Source organism: Hypomesus nipponensis, chromosome 18, assembly GCF_054491055.1.
Source record: "Hypomesus nipponensis isolate SF chromosome 18, ASM5449105v1, whole genome shotgun sequence".
NCBI lineage: Eukaryota > Metazoa > Chordata > Actinopteri > Osmeriformes > Osmeridae > Hypomesus > Hypomesus nipponensis.
This window is the reverse complement of record NC_140378.1, coordinates 6,055,001-6,076,082: the sequence shown is the minus strand read 5'-3', so window position 1 is coordinate 6,076,082 and position 21,082 is coordinate 6,055,001. Positions and strand designations below refer to the sequence as shown.

The following is a 21,082-nucleotide window of genomic DNA, read 5'->3' as shown; positions in this document are numbered from 1 at the left end:
GGGGGGTGTAGGGTCTTCAATAGGTCTGCCGTACATTGCTGCCTTCACGTCATCATCCCTGTGCCCTGCCTGTTCCCTGAACGCCCCTCCGGCCCTGATGCCCAAGGACGGGACCTGAACGTAGGGGACGAGAGAGATAGAGAGAGAGTGACAGAGAGAGAGAGTGACAGAGAAATAGAGAGAGTGACAGAGAGATAGAGAGAGTGACAGAGAGATAGAGGGAGAGGGAATGAAAGCAATAGAGAGGGAGTTTCTCCGCTCCGTAGAGAGCCGTTATAATCCAAAACATTGATCCGACTGCTGACTGATGTTGCACCTCTCTCTCTCCCTCTCCCTCTCCCTTCCTCTTTCTTTCTCTCTTTCTCCGTCTCCAGACAGCCAATGTAGGAGGATGAATAATTCACAGAGGGAAAGAGAGGTCAGTGGAGAAAGATAACTCCATCCAGATGCTTTACAGAGAGAGCTCACAATGTGTGTGTGTGTGTGTGTGTGTGTAACATAGGTTGTGATTGTTTAAAATGCAGTGTGAGTGCACAGTAAGTGTGTGTGTGTGTGTGTTAAAAGATGTTCAAGTGTTTTGTGGATACTGTAGACGTGTGCACACTTAATCAATTCTAAATGGCAATTAAATGAAGTGAACATCCTCAGGAGTGTAGTTAAACACACACACACACACACTAAGGGCTGTGATATAGATGAGTTAGGGTTCAACCATCCTCACAGAAGTGTTCTATCAGCCCATGGTCGACATTGCAAATAATGAGAGAGAGAGAGAGAGAGAGAGAGAGAGAGAGAGAGAGAGAGAGAGAGAGAGAGAGAGAGAGAGAGAGAGAGAGAGAGAGAGAGAGAGAGAGACAGAGAGAGAGACAGAGACAGAGACAGAGACAGAGACAGAGAGAGAGAGAGATTCTTGTTTTCCCCTTCATTGTACACCACAGCAGTAGAGAGAGAGAGAGAAAGAGAGAGATTGTGGTTGCATTAGAAACGACTCAAATTAAAATAAAAAACAAATCCAGTGTTATTCATCGGTCTTGTGGTCAGACGAGAGATGACGGGGCTTTTCTTTTCACATTGAGTGATAACTGACCCCAGACTAGTCCTGGAGCTGAACTGCATCATAGCTGCATCATAGCTGGCTCGAGTGTGGAGGAAGTTGGTTGGTTGCTCACTTGGATTGCTTGATGGTAACCCAAGTATGAGTGTGTTTGTTTGTGTGTGTGGATGAGTGTAGTGTGTGTTTCTGAGATGCAGAGAGAGAGATAAAGTGTGTGTGTGTCCTCCCGTCCTCATCTTCCTGGAGGTTCTTAATGATTAACGAGGCCAGAAACCCGACACTGCCCTCACAGGCCTGCGTCACATCCATTATGCAGCAAGGGGCCCGCTTTCAGCCTGGCCTGGGTTCACACACAATCACGTTTTTCTATCCTAGTGGGGCCCGACTATTCACTTCCATTCAAAATTCACTCTACCCTCTAACCCTTGACTCCTAACCCAACCTTAACCTTAACCCATCATGTGATTTTAACCAAATTATTCATTCAAACCTTAATTCTGAAATCTCAAAAAAACTGAAAAATGCATTTGCATTTACTACTACTCCATATATATACTTGTTTAGTCCCCACAACGGTAGTTTCACAGATCACATACTCCTAATTTTCTCTCTCTGTAACACACACTTTCCCTCTCCTTCACATACACACACACTCTGTCCCTCCGACTCAGACTTTGGGAACAGGAAAGGACTGTGTACCGATGTTGTTGGGCAACACTTCAAAGTCCCGCCCCCAGTTGTGATGGTCTATACACTGTAGAATTGCTTTCAGTTCTCCCAGAAATAGCTTCACCTCCGCTAGCTGACTTACTGTATTGAAGATAAGAAGCATGGGAAGCAAAAAGACAATTCACCTCCATGTAATCAGACACCACCACTATCGACAGCATATGGCACATGAACCCAACCCATTGCATGAAAGACGTCCATTTAATTGACCTTGGGTGTGTGTGTGTGTGTGCAGGGCCTCTGTAGCTATAATATGATGGTGGTTTAAGCTAAGCCCTTCATTAGAGAGAGTTAAACTTGGGGATGTGGAGGGAGGAGGGTTGGAGACATTCTCCCATGCGGTAAACAGCTGGCTTCTCTATTCTCTTGAGTGCAGGCCTCAGCCAAGCCTGCTGTTCTCCTAGCCAAGTCCCCCAGAGCAAGGGGCCTTCCTCTGGGGAAGGGCTGACCGGAGCCCCCCCCACCACCCCCCCACACCCCCACCCCCCCACCCAACCTCCCACCTCCACAGGGTTCTGTCGGAGAAATTTAGGATGTAACATTATATTCTGAACATACTGGTGCTAGCATTCCTTGCCAGCAGAGAACCCCCTCCCCACATGACCTATAGATGACACTAGTCTTACGTGAACAAACTGACCTAGGTTGACCATTATCTTACTAGAGGTGCAATAAAGTTTCCACGTGCACGCACAATTTACCTCTGGAATCGATCACATTGACAGCTGATATTTAGGGGAGGGGACTTCTCACTAATATCTTTAAATGGTCTTAAACATATTGGGGCAGACAAATTTTGTATTGCGATCAGACTTTGTCTCCTTGCTGGCAAGCATTAAACTATTGTACTTTCTTTGAATCCGACGACTCTATGCATTACTTGATAGAGAAATGATCTTAACAGTTCCCTCTGGAGAATCTAACAGCAGTGTAGAAAAAGATGTGTGGCTCAACAACAGAACATCATGTTTCATATGACACACATGCTTCTGCTAATTTCGGGAGGCTAGCTAGCTTAGCCACGAAGCATTTCAGGAGGATAGCTAGATTAGCCACAAAGCATTTCAGGAGGCTAGCTAAGTTAGCCACGAAGCATTTCAGGAGGCTAGCTAGGTTAGCCACGAAGCTCCCCAGCTATGGAGCAGGGCTCTCTATGCAGGGGCGTTTCTACACGGGGGCCTACAGGGGCCAGTGCCCCTGTAAAAATTTCCCTGGCCCCCCCTTGACCCCCCCAGTAAAATTAGTCTAGAACCGCCACTGTCTCTATGTCTGTGTGGGCGAGGGACACGGCTGACAGAACATTTTGAGCACAGCCCGGCTGGAGGCTAGAGGCTGGAGGCTGGAGGCTACCATGTCAATGACAAAGGAAAGTCACCGTTCTGAGCTGGTGTCATGTATCTCAGCGTCCTGGCACAGGAAATCATTGTGTGGAAGCCCGAAAGCAGAATCAACAAACAACATTTCCACAGGAAGAAAAAAAACAAAACACGTTTGGGTAAACAACTGCCAAAAGAAAGATTGAGTCTGCATGGGAATTCAAGCCATGCCTCTGTGTGTCAATGGGCATGTGTGTGTCACCTCCCCCCCATTCACACACACACACACACAAACACACACACACACACACCAGACTGGACTCATCCAGCTGCCAGAGTCCAGCTGAGGCCATATTTGCTGGCTCCCACAGGTCTAGATCTATAGACCCTCTCTGCACTGAAAGCTGGTACCCTGCAGCAGCAACAACACGAGCACACACACACACATATACAAACACACATAAACATACATACAGTAACTCAGAACACACACAGATACAAACCAACACAAACATACAAAACACACACACAAACGCACACACACAAGCAAACACAAATTTACAGGGACAGGGTTCCAAGGTCACGAGAAAGGGGCTTGGATGGAAAACTGCATTCTTTCACATGTCTCTGCTTTCACATTTAGATCACGGCAGGCTTGTTTTGGCCTGTCGTCCAAGAGTGTGTGTGTGTGTGCGCGCGCGCAGGAAAAAACATAGAAAGAGAGACAAAAGGGTCTTTAACGACGCAGTGGGTCAGCTGTGGGTTGATTGAAAAGTTGGGTCAAACATCTCCTGCCCTTTTCCACTTCAATGCTAAAAGATGCATTAAATCTTGGTCCCATCATGGTCGGATCTGAGTGTGTGTTTGACCTCAGTTGGACCGCTTGCTCAGAGTCTAGCTGTGTCTGTGGTACAAGCTGGGGGGTTGAACCCTGGTCGCTAGAGGCGCCTTGTGCAAATGTCACCACAACATAGTCAGTTCCTTTCATTCCCAAGTGTTTGATCCAAAGGACAGGGCTAAGTCAGGCTGGGGACGCTGAGGCTATGGAAAGTTCCGGGCGGACAGAGGAGAAGGGCAGAGGCAGACTTCCTAGAGAGAGGGAGGAGAGAGAGAGAGAGAGAGAGAGAGAGAGAGAGAGAGAGAGAGAGAGAGAGAGAGAGAGAGAGAGAGGGAGGGAGAAGAAAGCTAATGAAAGAAAAAGACAGAGGGAGGAAAAAGAGAAGGGCAGTCGGATCGAAAGGGTCGGCCAAAGAGAGACTGGGGACTAGAAGAGCAGGACAGACGCTAGCACCCTCTGTCATACTTCCTGTCCCCTGGACAACCTCTCCTGCCCACACTGAGCTCCTTTTTCATTTCCCTCAGATCAGTTGTGCTTATTCCGTCCTGCTAGATGTTGGCTCAGGAGTACAGCCTCCGGTCCATCATCTCTCTCTCTCTCTCTCTCTCTCTCTCTCTCTCTCTCTCTCTCTCTCTCTCTCTCTCTCTCTCTCTCTCTCTCTCTCTCTCGAATCTGTGACAAACAGGGCCACTAATACCCAATAACACCACCCTGTAGTTCCATAAGCACACACAAGCAAGTCACAGGCACCAACAACCCCCCACAGCCTCACTTTGAGAAACACATACATACTGTACATTCACAGACACAGACACAGTCGCCCGCTCTGTCACCCGTCACCCGCTCTGTCACTGGCCCCCTCTCTGTCACTAGTCCCCCTCTCTGTCACCTGCTCTGTCAAATCTGAGGTCCGTCTCTGAGCAGGGTCGTACTGTGGACCCTAACCCGCGGTCGTACTGTGCACAGCTCATCCCGACAGCAGCGTTCGAGAGGATGCCAGTAGAAAGGCCTCGAAAGCCTGCTGGAGGTCCTGAGATCAACCAGCTGGTTTGAAAGGAACACAGCTCTGTGTTCTGTTTTTCCAGCTCTCCCGGGTCTTTAGGCGAGGTCGTCCGCTTAACATAAACATTGTACTCCAGGATAGAGAAGGACAGGGATGGTCTGATCTGAGGGGACCTGAATTATCGACTATGCTGGGCTGTGGTTGGCTTGCTGTGTTCGTCAGAGCTGGTCTAGAATGGGCTGTGCTGGAAGCAGTCTTGTGGGAACAGGATTCCACTGAGAGGGTAGGACCACACACAGGCAACAGGCTGTGGAATGACAACATAGCATCTTCCCAGGTCAGTTGTGGTTACATGTAGATTGTTGTTTGGTTTATATTTGAGGGGAGTTATTCATCCGGTTCTGCCTTGTCTCCTTGGTATTTCTGCAAGCTGTGAGGAACCATCTACACGCAACGGTGGACCGTGACCGAGTCGCTTTTACACGTCACAAACATGTATGGACAACTAAGTCAGGGCGTTGTGCTCGGACTGAATCCCTGTGTGTGTGTGTGTGTTTGTGCTGGTGTGTGTTTGTGCTGGTGTGTTTGTGCTGGTGTGTGTTTGTGCTGGTGTGTTTGTGCTGGTGTGTGTACGCCGGCACAGTCTTCACATGGACGCCCACTTTTCGCATATTCCGTCAAAGGGTTAAGGTGCCCTTAATTTAGTGGATGGGGCAATCCCCATAATACACCACTGCATTTGACCTCTTGAACGAAACGATGTTGTGATGTGGGGGGATCTCTCACCTGGTTTGCTGGGGTCACCATCAGGGGCCGGTGCCTGGGGTCCCGGGGGAGGGGGAGGAGGTGGGGCCGGGCGGGGCCTTGCTCTCCCCGTCTTGGGGGCGAGTCTTGGAGGTCTCGATGCCTTTCACCCTCCGGGCGTGGCGATTGCCTTTGTAGTGGGCCTCAGCCTGGCTCTGTGTGTGTGTGAGGAGGGGAGAGGCGGTGAGGGGAGGAGAGTTTATCTGAGTTAATGATGAGGGCTGACAGGTGAATTAAACATTACAGTGTGGAGAACAGTGGCCTGCAGCAAGGTAACACATAGCAGACGATACAGCAGACAGATACATGCAAGTATGTTTACACCACACACACACACACACACACACACGCCTTCGTCTTTGGCACGTTATTCGATATACGCTGTGGATTGGAGAGCCCAGCACTGCATGCTGGCTTACAGTGGATAGACTGGGTAACAGGTGAGCACTGAGCACAGATGACTCTGTGGTAATGGAAATGTCTCTGTGTTTGTGTGTGTGTGTGTCTGTCTCTGTCTTTGAGGGATTCCCTGTGCTAGTGAGTGTGTACAACATGACGCCCTGCCAGCCTACCTTTCAGCTGGTGCTACACACACACCCAGGGAGCGCCCTGCCAGCCTACCTTTCAGCTGGTGCTACACACACACCCAGGGAGCGCCCTGTCAGCCCAGGATGAGCTGCCACTCCGGAGTGGGCTGTGGGTCACATGACCTTAGACAAACCCTGACTTTATTGACCGCTTATAGAACAGTTCAAGTGAGGGGTATGAGAAAGAGAGAGGTAATGAAGACAATTGAGGAGATAGAGTGGGAAAAAGACAGAGAGAGAGGGAGAGAGAGAGAGACAGAGAAAGAGAGAGAGAGAGACAGAGAGGGAAAGAGAGAGAGACAGAGAGAGAGAGAGAGAGACAGAGAGAGAGAGAGAGAGAGAGAGAGACAGAGAGAGAGAGAGAGAGAGAGAGAGAGAGAGAGAGAGAGAGAGAGAGAGAGAGAGAGAGAGAGAGAGAGAGAGAGAGAGATACTGGAACATTGGGAGAGTTGTGTGGATGGTCTGTGTGCAGGACTGGGAAATGTGAGGTATTCTGCAACAGAGGAACACAATCCTGATATCCATTATGGGGAGCTAGCGGTGTCTAATCTCCTGTTGAAAGGCTAGCTCCTGGCTAATGTGTTTGTTCAGAGGTAAACAACTGGGGTGACTCATCCATCAGATGAGTGTCTCTTTTACTGTGGCATGTGTCTGTCAGTCTACTGTTTGTGTGTGGAGATAATGTGTGGCAAAGTCTGACACACACACGCAAACAGTAACACGCAAACACACACACTTCCCATTGAGCACTGCTATCGCCTGGCCTGGCAGCTTGATGCGGGCCTGCTCAAAGCCCCGGGAATGCACAGTGGTGTGTGTCCTGTGAGAGTGTGTGTGTGTGTGTGTGTGTGTGTACATTGGCCCGGACGACTGTATCATACTGACTGTATTAGAGTTGTGACGATTATCAAGCTGCAGGATCGGGGAGTGGTGGGGTGCTGAGAACTGATGACAGATGGATGATGTGAGGTAGGGGTGGGAGGGTGGGCGCACCTGGGCCTGAGGTCAGACTTCCAGGATTGACGGGGTGACAGGCAGGAGTTGTCTCGGGAGCAGGGGGAAGGGGGATGGGAGAGGGAGGGAGGGGGATGGGAGAGGGAGGGAGGGGGATGGGAGAGGGAGGGAGGGGGATGGGAGAGGGAGGGAGGGAGGGGGATGGGAGAGGGAGGGAGGGAGGGGGATGGGAGAGGGAGGGAGGGTGATGGGAGAGGGAGGGAGGGGATGGGAGAGGGAGGGAGGGGATGGGAGAGGGAGGGAGGGTGACAAACCCGGGTGACCGTTGGTGGGGGTGGGGGGGTGTAATACCCTGTGCTGTGTTGAGGGAGGAGGGGGGAGGGTCTGCGGTGGGGGGGGGGTGGCAGACCTTGAATGGGAGAGACCTGGGCTCTGTCACTTAGACACACAGAAGCTGGGACACTTCTGACAGAGGAAGGATGAAGGACGAGAGAGGGTGAGAGAGAAAGGAAGGACCCAATTCTGATTCAAACTTTGAAGAAAGGAGGTAGAGAGAGAGAGAGAGAGAGAGAGACAGAGAGAGAGAGAGAGAGAGAGAGAGAGAGAGAGAGAGAGAGAGAGAGAGAGAGAGAGAGAGAGAGACAGACAGACAGACAGACAGACAGACAGACAGACAGACAGACAGACAGACAGACAGACAGACAGACAGACAGACAGACAGACAGAAAGAGACAGACAGAGACAGAAAGGCACCACTGATTCAATCCCATACATCAGACATAATACATGGTTACGATATAAACATATGACAAGACTGTCTGCTTGCTTCCACACACACACACACACACACACACACAGGCACACACGCACACACATCTAGATGAAAGCAGAAAGGGAGAAAGGGAGGTGGGAGGGGCTGGTTTCGCTGCAGCAGTGACGGTGACCAATGCAGCGTGACCGGCTTGTGACATCACTTCCCTGCAACGCGCCAAGGTGACACTACCCATCACCCTAGCAACACACCAAGATGACTTTACCCATCACCCCAGCAACACACCAAGATGACTCTACCCATCACCCCAGCAACACACCAAGATGACTCTACCCATCACCCCAGCAACACACCAAGGTGACTCTACCCATCACCCCAGCAACACACCAAGGTGACTCTACCCATCACCCCAGCAACACACCAAGGTGACTCTACCCCTCACCCCTGCAGGAAGGGTTGTCATGGAGGGTAACTTTCCCCCAAAATGTGACGGGTGGGGGAAGTCAGAGCCTGCTTGTAAAACTCCATCCTTGACGAATGCATCCAATGATAAGTAGTGGCAGGCAATTTAAATGTCTTTTCAGCTCTGCAAATAAGAGAGCGGAGAAGGGAAGGGGGAAGGTGGGGGGCAGCTGAAGTTGGGGATGGAGTGGATGCAGAATATCGGAATCCACAATAATGCCTAAAGCATGTGGGGAGGGGGGGTGTGTGTGAGGGGGGGGAGGGGGGTAACGAGAAAATGCGCAGTGATCTCGGCCTCCAGCCCATCTCCACCCATCTCTGGTGATTAAGGGCCGTCCAAGTGGGGAGGGGTGGGGGAGGGATGGGGGAGGGAGGGAGGTCTGGCTGGCTGGCTGGCAGCGTTATTAGCTTCCTGTTGATGGATAATCTCTGGACTAGAAAAGCAGGCGAGCCCGGGTTAAAGCGTGGTGTAAATGTCCTCTGTGTGACTGATTCTTCTGTCTAAAACATGATATTAAAACAATGAGGGCCCAACCCTCCTGTGCTCATCTGAGACAGGCTCTATGGAAGGCACCAACACAAGCCAAGTGTGTGTGTGTGTGCTAGTGTGTGTGTGTGTATGTGTGTGTTTGAGGGCTTTGGTTTTGGTTGTGCCGCATAGTAGAATGCTACTGTTTGTTTGTTTGTGTGTGTGAATGTGTGGGAGTGTGTGTGTGTGCATGTGTTTCTGTGCATGTGTGTTGAAAGCCTGCCGTCTGTCAATTGCAACTACAAGCCCGTTCGCCCAACCGTGAAGAAAACACACACAGTCTTTCACGTGCACACACTCAAACACACACTCAAACACACGCTCAAACACACACACAAAGAAAGCTTACAGTCTCCTCAGCAAGGAGCTCTGAAGTCTCACATGAAACTCAACCCTGCACTCATAACTGAGATAGGGCTTAGAGGTTATTGGGGCTGCGTAGAGAGGCTGTGTGTGTGTGTGTGTGGTGTGTGTGCGGTGTGTGTGTGCGATGTGTGTTTGCGCATGCGGTTGGTCGGTCAGATTCAGAGCAGGGACAGCTGTTACCCCCCTAAGAGGTGAAGTACTTAGCTCCTCATTGGTCGGCATGCGTCAATATTTACCAGCATGTTTATGCGTCCAACCTGACTGTTGAGAGGTCGCAAGCTAAGCTAGGCTATAAACAGTGATGTACGCCCCTCACTGCACATACTTCAATGTGTCTGGAATGGACCCTGCCTGCTTATGTGACTTGACTGTTTGGATAAGGATTACGCTAAATATAACGTGATTAAATAATGTGAATGTGTGTCTCCATGCATCATGAAGGACTTTTACTTTGAAGCGACTCGTAGGGAAATAAGTCCTCATTGTGTTCATCCACATCAGAGCCATTCTGCTACACTGCATTATTTCAGTACAGCCAGCCTGTTTAGCTGACCTTTAACTTAAATAGTACTTCTACTTTCACAAAAAGTACACATTGTGATGATTTATGCTGCGCTTTTGACATTAGTACCATCTCTAACTGTCCATTAAATGTTGAAGCCCACAGCTGTGGTGAACACCTTCACACACATACCATAGAACAACCAATCCAGCAGTGAACGTGGGATCTACGTTCGAGTCCTGGTAGGTGCCCATGTCCACCTGCTCCTCAGACTAAGGCAGACTCCCTGTGTGGGAACAAGATGCAGCACATGTCGTCCATCTTTTCTGTGCTCCAACCACTTCCTGTTATGGTGGGCTGCTTGGCTCTAGAGCTTTAGAAAGCCAACGGAGAGGGGAAGCTCAGACAAACCGCACGGCGGCCATGATTGTAGGCTTGAGAAGTCGAAATAGATCCAGTGGGGCACTCCTTTGCCTGTGTTTTCATGTGGAGGGGAGTGAAGGAGAGGGAGGTCCAGCCCTTGGGTCTGATGTCTGAACCACAGAGTTAAAACGACAGCAACCATAAGAGCCTGCCGACCCAATGCCTGCAAGACTTCAGGCTGATGAAGCACGTTTAAACATGACATTTATGAATTTATGAGGATAAAAGAAAACGCTTGAGTGTGGCCTGACCAAAATGGTAGAAGCATGTGTTTCATCTGGAACCATGTGATTTGCCAAGTGGGTCACAGTAAAATAGGCTGTGGCCCAATCGGATGGAGTTTGAAACGTATACTTATATTCCAAAATAATGTATTGATACACTCTTTGGGTGTTAGTATACCCAGCTGTTTAGTTTCCACAGATGACAAACTGCTTGCAGTATTCCCCGGCAGACATTTTTAAACCCACAGCATGTGGTCTAACAGATGAAATCACAGTTAAAAGAGGCCCGTAATCAAATTATAATCAAGCAGGAATAACCCACACGCACCGCAGCACTTATTTCTGGACAGATTTCAGCTTCATGGTGTGCTTATGTGAAATGAAAGTTTATGTTCATGATCCTAAACAGGAGGGAAGAAGGACTAGGTGAAGGAGTGAGAGAGAAGGATCGAGAGGAAGAGAGAAAAGAGAGGAAAGCAGAAAGAGAGAACAAGAGAGAGAGAGAAAATCCTTTTGAAATGCAGAGGAAAATCCTATTTCACGCTCTGAGCTCCCAGGCTAGTGCTGCAGTACTGTGTAAACTGTTTGAAAAAACTCATTTCCCTCCCTGTGGGTGAATAACTGTAATTCCACTGTGACCTCCAATGCCAAAACATGACACAAACGACCCTCCAAAACACACCGCTGCATCAAACACTCTGACTGTCTCTGACTAGATAAACATCAGTAAACAGGAGAGTGGGGCCTTCCAAAAGAATCCTTTTGTGTGTGTGTGTAACAGTGCGTGTGTGTAACAGTGCGTGTGTGTAACAGTGCGTGTGTGGACGCTTGGCTGAACATGCAGGTGCGTGTGCAGAAAGACAGAGAGGCAGAGAGCCTTCCAGACAGTTCTCTTGCAGCGGGTGTGCTGGTGTACCTCTGAGTTGAAGCGGATCTGGCAGACGTTGCAGGAGATGATTGGCCGCTTGGTCTTGACCAGTGGCACGCCGAAGGTGTGGTTGATGACCGCCTTCTGAACTGGGTCCATCTGAGAGAGAGAGAGAGAGAGAGAGAAAGAGAGAGAGAGAGAGAGAGAGAGAGAGAGAGAGAGAGACATGAAGTACAATATTCAACCCGTACTCACAAAGCCCAGAGGACAGTACAGAGACCAGACAGTTCAGTCTATCAGGATAAAAGACTGGTCGGTGTGTGTGTGTGAGTCTGTCTGTGTGTGTGGTGGGGGGGGGGGGGGGAGGCATTGTGTGATACCTGCAGTGGAAATTAGAGACCAGAGCAGAGCTGGCAGACCTAACCGACGAGCACACACAGAAAGCCAACAAGCACATGAAGGCACCCCTTTGTGTGTGGTGTGTGTTTGTGTTCATCGGGGAAGGCGTTGCTCCTCAGGACAGGGGGGTCGGTGTCCTGACAAGCTAACAACAACCTCTCCCACCCCAGCACCCACTGACCCTGCAGGTCCTGATGCTAAGCTGCTGACCCAGCACTAATTGTTTCAGCTGGGATGTCCGTCAATTGGGATGTTAAGAGCCCAGTATAAATGTCGCTGGTCAGCTTTAGCACGGCGAGACAGCCCCCCCACTCCTGGCCCCCCCTTGCCCCTAAGGCTTCACACACACCCCCCACCCCCCACCCCCTTATCTTTTTCAAAATCCAATTGGATGTTTATCCAGCCTCTCGCGTTTCATCTAATCAGCCTTGTCTGGGAGGCTGGCGTGGTGGCGTTGGCTGGGCGCATCGGTCTGGGGTTTTCCAAACCAGGCTGTTGGCTGGCGGATTTTAACGTCCGAAAAGTCAACGGTAGTGCTCACTGACTCCCTGACAATGTTGGGGTGGACAACAACATGTTCTCTCAGGGTAAAGCGACGGTGGACAGGTTATCTGTAATCACGATGGTTAAAGACGGACGATACCAAGTTGGAAGATATACTCTGACATCATCATTGGTAAAAACAAAACAAAACAAAAAAATTGACTCCAATACAGAACAATGAAACTAATTCTCATCAAAACAGAATTCTACCACTGGAAGAGATAGAGGGAGTGAGGTGGACAGGGAGAACGAATGTGCTGAAGGGAGAGACTGAAAGGAATATTCTCCAAAGTCATACAAAAACAAATTGAAAATCTGTACAGGGATTGTAACCAGGCAACCCTAAGGAAACACTGTAAACAGAGAAAGAAAGGGGGGAGTTAACTGGTGAGAAGAGGGAGTAGAGGGAAACAAAGAATAAGAGAGAGAGAGGGAGATAGATTGAGGAGGAAGAAGAGGGAGAGAGAACAAGAGAGAGAATGGAGGAGAGGGAGTGATAGAAGAGAGATACAGTAGAGAGTGAGCAAAAAAAGTGTGTATGTGTGTGTGAGAAAGAGAGAGAGAGAGAGAGAGAGAGAGAGAGAGAGAGAGAGAGAGAGAGAGAGAGAGAGAGAGAGAGAGAGAGAGAGACAGACAGACAGACAGACAGACAGACAGACAGACAGACAGACAGACAGACAGACAGACAGAGAGAGAGAGAGAGAGAGAGAGAGAGAGAGAGAGAGAGAAATAGAGAGAGAGAAATAGAGAGAGAGAAATAGAGTGAGTGGGCGAGAGAGAAGGAGGGAGGAAAGGAGTGATGACAATACACCACAGACAGGCTCCATCTGGAGGAGAGAAGGAGAGAAGGAGAGGAGGAATGAAGAGAGGGCTAGACATCTCATGTTCTTATCTCCACAGAAGCTCCTCTCCTCCTCCCACGCTCCGTGACTCCCCCTAGCCTCGGCTATCGCTCCCTCGCTTCCTCTCTTTCAAGATCCCAGCTCTCCCTCTCATGACAAGGTACACTCCCTTAGTGCTGTGTGGAAACACTAGTTCAGCCATAGCAGATGGAGGGACTGCATAGTGGCTTACAGTGCAATGCTACTACGACATATGCTGGGTTTTCATTGCTCTCGACAAGCACCAGATTAGCCTGCAGCTAGCGTGGTTAGCCTGCCCATACTGTAAGACCCATTAAAAGGAGATCTGCTGGACTTTCTGTTTGCACAATACCAACACATGTAAAAGTGACTGGCTCCATATGGTGTTGAAACACAGACGTACACACACACACACACACACACACACACAGACTTATGCGCTGAAGCACTCACACAGACATACACAGCTGGGTGTCAGTCTATCCAGTGTGTTTACAGTAATGTGTGTGTGTGTGTGTGTGTCCGGCTCCTAAATCACAGTGGGTTGGATCAACAGGCCTATAAAGTGACTTTAATGAGAGTGGAATGGGGCCTGGCTGGACTGGAATCCTGGATCCTGAATCACTGGAGCCATCCGCTCCACAACTCAGGGAATGGCTCTCTGGGTCCAATACCAAGCAGTGGGACAGAGACAGCCCTAAAGTCTTTCTGTCTGTCACACACACATACACTTACACACACACACATAAACACCATTGACCGACCAACATCCCCGATGTTCAGTGTCAACAGTTCAACAGTGTCAGCCTCAACCCTTCACACAAACCAGACCCCAAACATTGTTTCAGTCACGCCAAACCACTCCCCCGCGTGTCTCAAAGGAATAGTAAACATGCACCTGAAAGAGATGCCACCACTTTTAGTTTCTTCCCCCCCCTCCATGTCTCATATATCTCCTCCTCTCCTCCACTGAGTGTCTTCTTTGTTCTATCAATTAATTATCTTCACTTCTCAGTGAGAACATTCTGGAAGAAGTCGTGAATTCCTGTGGTCCAAACCGACACTGCCCAGCTGGTCTCTGTGGGACCGGGCTGGCAGCCTCAGTAATAACTCCTACGTTCCAGAGAAAACATCCCCTTTGAAATATTAAGTTCAACTTTTGCTGTTTTGGAGTACCCTACCTACTTATTAATCTCCGTTGACCCGTCTCTGTGCGAGGCTAGTCTGGCGCTACAGGTGCCTGCATCGTTGCCTGGTCGCGTGTGCTAACCACACAGCTACGCTACTTCTACAGATGGCTGTGTTTGGCACTCACCTTTCTCTCATCTGTGTGTGCCGGCGTTTGGAGCTGCATGGCTTCTCCGGTGTGTGTGGCAGTAGCAGTAGTGGTGTGTGTGGCAGTAGCAGTAGTGGTGTGTGTGGCAGTAGCAGTAGTGGTGTGTGTGGCAGTAGCAGTGTGTGTTTGGGTCTCGGGGAGCGGGGAGCTGAGGGTCCTCTCCTTCTCGTTCATCCAGGTGTGCATCCCTTCCGGCTAGAGGTGCATGTGTGCTGCTAGCCGCAAGGCTGTCCTCCTCTCTCCATTATTAGGACGAGATCTCTCTTTCCCTGTTCCTGTAGAGCGGCTATGTGAGAAGTCGAAGTGCCAGACGTGACGAGTTTCTAACTTTCCAACTATTTTCTTCTCCCTCTTTCTGTTTTGGTCCCTCTCTCTCGCTCTCGCTCTCGCTCTCGCTCTCGCTCTCGCTCTCGCTCTCGCTCTCTCTCTCTCTCTCTCTCTCTCTCTCTCTCTCTCTCTCTCTCTCTCTCTCTCTCTCTCTACTGACACATCATCTAGCAAGTGTCTGCCTTCTCTGCTGAGTTTACCCCCCTTCAGTTCTCTGCCTCCCTCCCTCCCTCCCTCTCTCTCTCTCTCTCTCTCTCTCTCTCTCTCTCTCTCTCTCTCTCTCTCTCTCTCTCTCTCTGTCACACACACACACGTGCTTCCCTCTGGTACTTTCCTTTTCCCCCTCCCTCCCCCCTCCCTCCCTACCTCCCTCCCTCTCTCTCTCTCAATCCCTCCCTCGCCCTATCACCCTATCCTTCTTTCTCTTCCTGTCATGCACACTCGCACAATTGCTCCAGCTGCAGTCAGTGTAGTGTGTCATGCTCCTCCCCTCCTCCCCCTCCTCCCCCTTCCTCCCTTCTCCCTCCCCCCGCACTCCCGCATCTCTACCCCTGCTCTCTCCGTCTGGGCCTAATGCAGTCATGCTTCTCGTCACCCTGACTGAACGCTTTGCAACCCTCTCACCCTCACATGCATACATTCCCAACCCCATCACCCCCAACCCGTCCTAACCAGCCTGACCGAAGTGTTCCAAAACACGCACACCCATACACACGAGGACTTTCCTGGAGAACTACACACGTCAGGGCTCATCTTGGACCTCGTGTAGTAAAGCACATAACTGGACTCTATACCAGGCGGGGAGGGGGGGGGGTTGATATTATTGAACCGTCTCAACGCCACACGCACCACACTCACTCCGAGAGATGAGTCTGGTGAACGACAGTGTGATAGGCTGGGATTGTGTGTGCATATGAGTGTGCGCGTGTGATAAAGTGAGGGACCTGGGATGACTAGCTGCAGAAAGATGATCTGCGCGGAGAGAACGGAAGAGAGAGGAGGAGTTGTATCGAGAAGAAAGGGAGGACCTGGGAGGATGGAGGGGTAGAGGGGTGGAGGAAGGGGTGGAGAAAGGGGTGGAGGGGTAGAGGGGTGGAGGAAGGGGTGGAGAAAGGGGTGGAGGGGTAGAGGGGTGGAGGAAGGGGTGGAGAAAGGGGTGGAGGGGTAGAGGGGTGGAGGAAGGGGTGGAGAAAGGGGTGGAGGGGTAGAGGGGTGGAGGAAGGGGTGGAGAAAGGGGTGGAGGGATGGGAGGGGTGGAGAAAGGGGTGGAGGGGTAGAGGGGTGGAGGAAGGGGTGGAGAAAGGGGTGGAGGGATGGGAGGGGTGGAGGGAGCTGTGGAGGGGTGGAGGGAGCTGTGGAGGGGTGGAGGGAGCTGTGGAGGGGTAGAGGGGTGGGAGGGGGGTGGAGGGAGGTGTGGAGGGGTAGAGGGGTGGAGGAAGAGGTGGAGAAAGGGGTGGAGGGATGGGAGGGGGGTGGAGGGAGGTGTGGAGGGGTAGAGGGGTGGGAGGGGGGTGGAGGGAGGTGTGGAGGGGTAGAGGGGTGGGAGGGCTACAGCAGGTGAGCACCAACAAGATATCAGATACCTTGATGGGAAATTCCTGACTCTGCAGACTGGAGCAGAAGATGTGTGTGTGTTTGTTATGTGTGCGTGTGTGTTTGTTATGTGTGCGTGTGTGTGTTTGTTATGTGTGTTTGTTGTGTTATGTGTCTGTGTGTGTGGAGGGCAGACTGTACCAGTACCATCGGGCAGCAGACAGCTGCAGCACATGAATGATTGAGCGTGACTGCTTTCTCAGGAGCCCTGAGCCAGAAGAGCTGGTCAGAAAGTGAGCTACAAACTGCCCCTACAGACTGCCCCTACAGACTGCCCCTACAGACTGCCCCACAGACTGTCCCCTACAGACTGCCTCCACAGACTGCCCCTACAGACTGCCCCCACAGACTGCCCCTACAGACTTCCCCACAGACTGCCCCCTACAGACCGCCCCTACAGACTGCCTCTACAGACTGTACCTACAGACTGCCCCTACAGACTGCCTCTACAGAATGTTCCTACAGACTGCCCCTACAGACTGCCTCTACAGACTGCTCCTACAGACTGCCTCTACAGACTGCCCCTACATACTGCCTCTACAGACTGCTCCTACAGACTGCCTCTACAGAATGCCCCTACATACTGCCTCTACAGACTGCCCCTACATACTGCCTCTACAGACTACTCCTACAGACTGCCTCTACAGACTCTCCCTACAGACTGCCCCTACACACTGCCCCTACAGACTGTCTCTACAGACTGCTCCTACATACTGCCTCTAAAGACTGCTCCTACAAACTCTGCCTACATACTGCCCCTACAGACTGCCCCTACAGACTGTACCTACAGACTGTCTCTACAGACTGCTCCTACATACTGCCTCTACAGACTGCTCCTACAAACTCTGCCTACATACTGCCCCTACAGACTGCCCCTACAGACTGTACCTAAAGACTGTCTCTACAGACTGCTCCTACATACTGCCTCTACAGACTGCCTCTACAGACTGTCTCTACAGACTGCTCCTACATACTGCCTCTACAGACTGCTCCTACAAACTCTCCCTACATACTGCCCCTACAGACTGCCCCTACAGACTGTACCTACAGACTGTACCTACAGACTGCCCCTACAGACTGTACCTACAGACTGTACCTACAGACTGCCTCTACACACTGCCCCTGACCGTCACAGAGACCTGTCTGGGATCCTGATCGTCCCCAGAGACCCACACATACTCTCCCATGGAATCCATCTTGTTTGTTTACACATGTCTTCCTTTAGTTCCCCAAAAAGCCTAGGAAACGAACGGGTCGGCGATGAGCCTTGCAGCGCTGCACACAAAACACACCAAAGCACACCTGTGGCTAGTGATATATACTTACATTTCTAAGCTGATGTGACATTTCATTGGACTCCACAGGGTTGAGTAAAAAAAAAATCTGACCAAATGCAGTACTGTACTGCTGTCATAAAGGGACAATCTTTCTATAGACACCATCTAATGCCAAATGTCACTGCACGCGCACACACACACAGGGACACACACACAGAGACACACACAGAGACACACACACACACACACACACACACTGTGGGTTAACCTCTATAAAGCCTAATCAAATGTCTCTTCAACCTCCCATTCCAAACCACATATTGTTTATTACCTGTATAAGCGAATCCTCATTAACGTCAGCACCCCATGTTCTTTTAGTGTGCACAATGCAGTAAAACGCCTTTTATTGCTCGTCCACATACGTGGCTTGACGAGGTCATCCTGTCCTCTTCCTACACCTCTCCAACACCCCCACCTGCTGGTCGCTCAGAGGGTACAGCCCAGACCAGACCAGCCAGCCACGCCAGCTATTCAAAATTCAACCAGACCCCCACAGGGACCAATAGGATTCTTTATTTATCGCTCTGTTAAAGAGGTAAAGCTGACTGTTATGTGCCGTGGAGAATGCGAGAGCGGGGGGAGGGGAGAGGGGCGAGAGAAAGAGAGAGAGAGGGAGGGCGAGTGTTTGGTTTCGGATAAGGGGGAAAGGCAAGATTGACAGATGGGATGAGGGAAAGTGAGAGGAGGGATGGTGTAACTCTATCGGTGAATGGCAGCTGTAGGGACAAGCAGCAGCTCCGTTCCATAGGCCTTTAAAGTGAATGGGGCGGTAAATAGGAGGGGTGTGTGTGTGTGTGTGTGTGTGAGGGGGGGGGCTCTAAGGGTCCAGGGGTCAGACGGACGGACGGACGCGCCGGAGAGGGAGTGCGTGTTGCTATCTCTGTATCGACTCACACAGCTGAGGAACATGCGTGCATGCCATGCCGAACGGTTGTCAACAAGTGTTTGCTATGTGTGTGCCCCCCTCTCCCCCTCCCCACTCTGCTACTGCCAAGCAAACAGGAATGGCAACTATTAAATGTGTGGTGCGTGTGTGTGTGTGTGTGTGTGTGGGTGTGTGTGTGTGTGTGTGCGGTGGGGCAGGTACATTATTATTCCCGTAAACAGTCCAGTGGTGCGATGCACAGATTAGTATTCTGCTGACAGTCGAGGTGTTCGCTAGCGTTTGCATTCTCTACACTACACACACACCCAGACGCACACGCCACACACTTGGACTGTACGCACAAGCACGCGTGTACATATTTAGACACACACACGCAGCTTTTGCATATATAGTGAGTCTCTCTAATGCTTTGTCTCTCAAAAATGTAGTTCTAATCAAAATGATTGTTTCGGCTGTGGGTTGAGACAGATGAAAGGGAGGTTTTAAAGGTTTTCCAGTACTGTAAGGACGACCTTGACGCTGCTGTTCAGGTCGTTGGGGAGGCAGAACAGACAGCAGCTCAACACGCCTGCTGGTTTGAGCGTGTGCCCTGGAGACTGTGGTTTTATGAGTATGCTTAAGGTGTGTGTGTGTGTGTGTGTGTGTGTGTGTAGGTGGGTGGGGGTGCTGGATAAAGGCAAGGTGTGTCGAGACCCGTTTTACAGGGCTTGAAGAGGTGGTTATTATTGTATATAAGCATATCAAGCAGATGTCCTTAGACTGTGTGTATACATACTGTATACATACTTAATATATATATATATATATATGTTTTAAATGTCCATTTTCTAGCACTGTGAATCTACCAGGATGCATTGATGCATTGGGAATTGATCTTGAAGTCCACATTGTTCATTTTAATTGAAGCCATCTTCATATATAATGGACACACCTTTTAGAATGGACCGTACTGCACCTCCCCCCACCCCCTGTTTAATGTAACACAAGAGGTGATACGCACTGGATCATTTTCACTCTGATAGGTTAATCTATAGTTTCTTCACACTCCAGAGCCTTCTATTGAGTGATGCGTGTGTGTGTGTGTGTGTGTGTGTGTGTGTGTGAGAGAGAGAGAGAGAGAGAGAGAGAGAGAGAGAGAGAGAGAGAGAGAGAGAGAGAGAGAGAGAGAGAGAGAGAGAGAGAGAGAGAGAGAGAGAGAGAGAGAGAGAGAGAGAGAGAGAGATGTGTGTGCTCGTCAGTGACTCACTGCATTGAAGTTGTGGAAGAGGCCCACACTGTGCGGGGGAGGGGTGGTGTCCATTGGGAACTGGAGGAAGGGCTTCATGTCCAGGTGGGGCTGGATCATGGTGGGGGTCCGCAAGAACGCTGGGATGGTCCCAGCCCGGTTGATCCCTCCTGGAGGAGGGAGAGAGGAGGGGAAGGCCGCGTCAGAAAAATGACATGCACTTCTGAATGTAGAACTGAAAGGTTTGGTTTCCAGTCATACAGACCCTGGTCCTCAGGGTCCACTGTCCTGCATGTTCTAGATGTTTCCCTGCTCCAACACACCTGATTCAAATGAATGGTCGTTCTCAGGCTTCAGGAAACATCTCAGACACACAGGACAGAGGACCCCGAGGACCTGGGTTGAATACCACTGGTTTAGACTCATGGAAGGCTAGCCTAAATGATATCCCAAATGAATAAACGCACAGACAACCAACTTCAGTGCTGCAGAGCTACAGCAGATCTTGGATGTAGCCTGCGGTCACGGTCGACCGTTCACAGCTACAGAACAGCTCCTCTCTCATCCTGAGCTTGAAGTTCCAGACAGTTGAATTTGGACTTCATTTGGAGTGCAACCCAGAAAATAAGGTGTTTATTCACCACAGCACATACATCCAGACGTGTCATTATATACACTTGCTTGGCAATCCCCTTGTGTGTGCGCATGTGTGCGTTTGTGTGTGTGTGTGTGTGCGCGTGTGTGCGTGTGTGTGTGTGTGTGTGTGTGCGTGCGTGTGCGTGCGTGTGCGTGCATGTGTCCACCTGTCAGCCAGTCTCAACTCCTCTCCAAGGAGATTAACTAGCTGGTGATAATCAGTCCCATCTCACCATGTGTTGCTATCATGTAGCTGGTATAGTCTATTTGGGGACTGGACACACACACACAACCACACACACAACCACACACATAACCACACACATAACCTCTGACCTCTAAGTGCTGAGGTGCACTATCTCTTGCTCTATGGTGTTGCACATCTATAGACAGACAGAGAGGTGTGTGTGTGTCTTAGAGCTTGTGTGTTGGAGGCTAAAGAAGCACTTGTTCCGGGAGTACAACGGTACTTGAGAGAGATTTGTTGGGTCAGATTTTAGTTTATT

At 50.4% G+C, this 21,082-nt stretch overlaps 1 protein-coding gene across 1 annotated transcript in view; it reads right to left on the bottom strand.

The window, feature by feature from the left end:
* The window catches only part of znf385a (zinc finger protein 385A), a 61,121-nt gene that overhangs the window by 6,594 nt on the left and 33,445 nt on the right, over positions 1–21,082 (bottom strand). Inside the window, 4 exon segments of the mRNA XM_084680219.1 lie at positions 5,727–5,754; positions 5,756–5,899; positions 11,480–11,590; positions 19,962–20,110. Of these exon segments, the coding sequence (XP_084536345.1) occupies positions 5,727–5,754; positions 5,756–5,899; positions 11,480–11,590; positions 19,962–20,110 (432 nt within the window).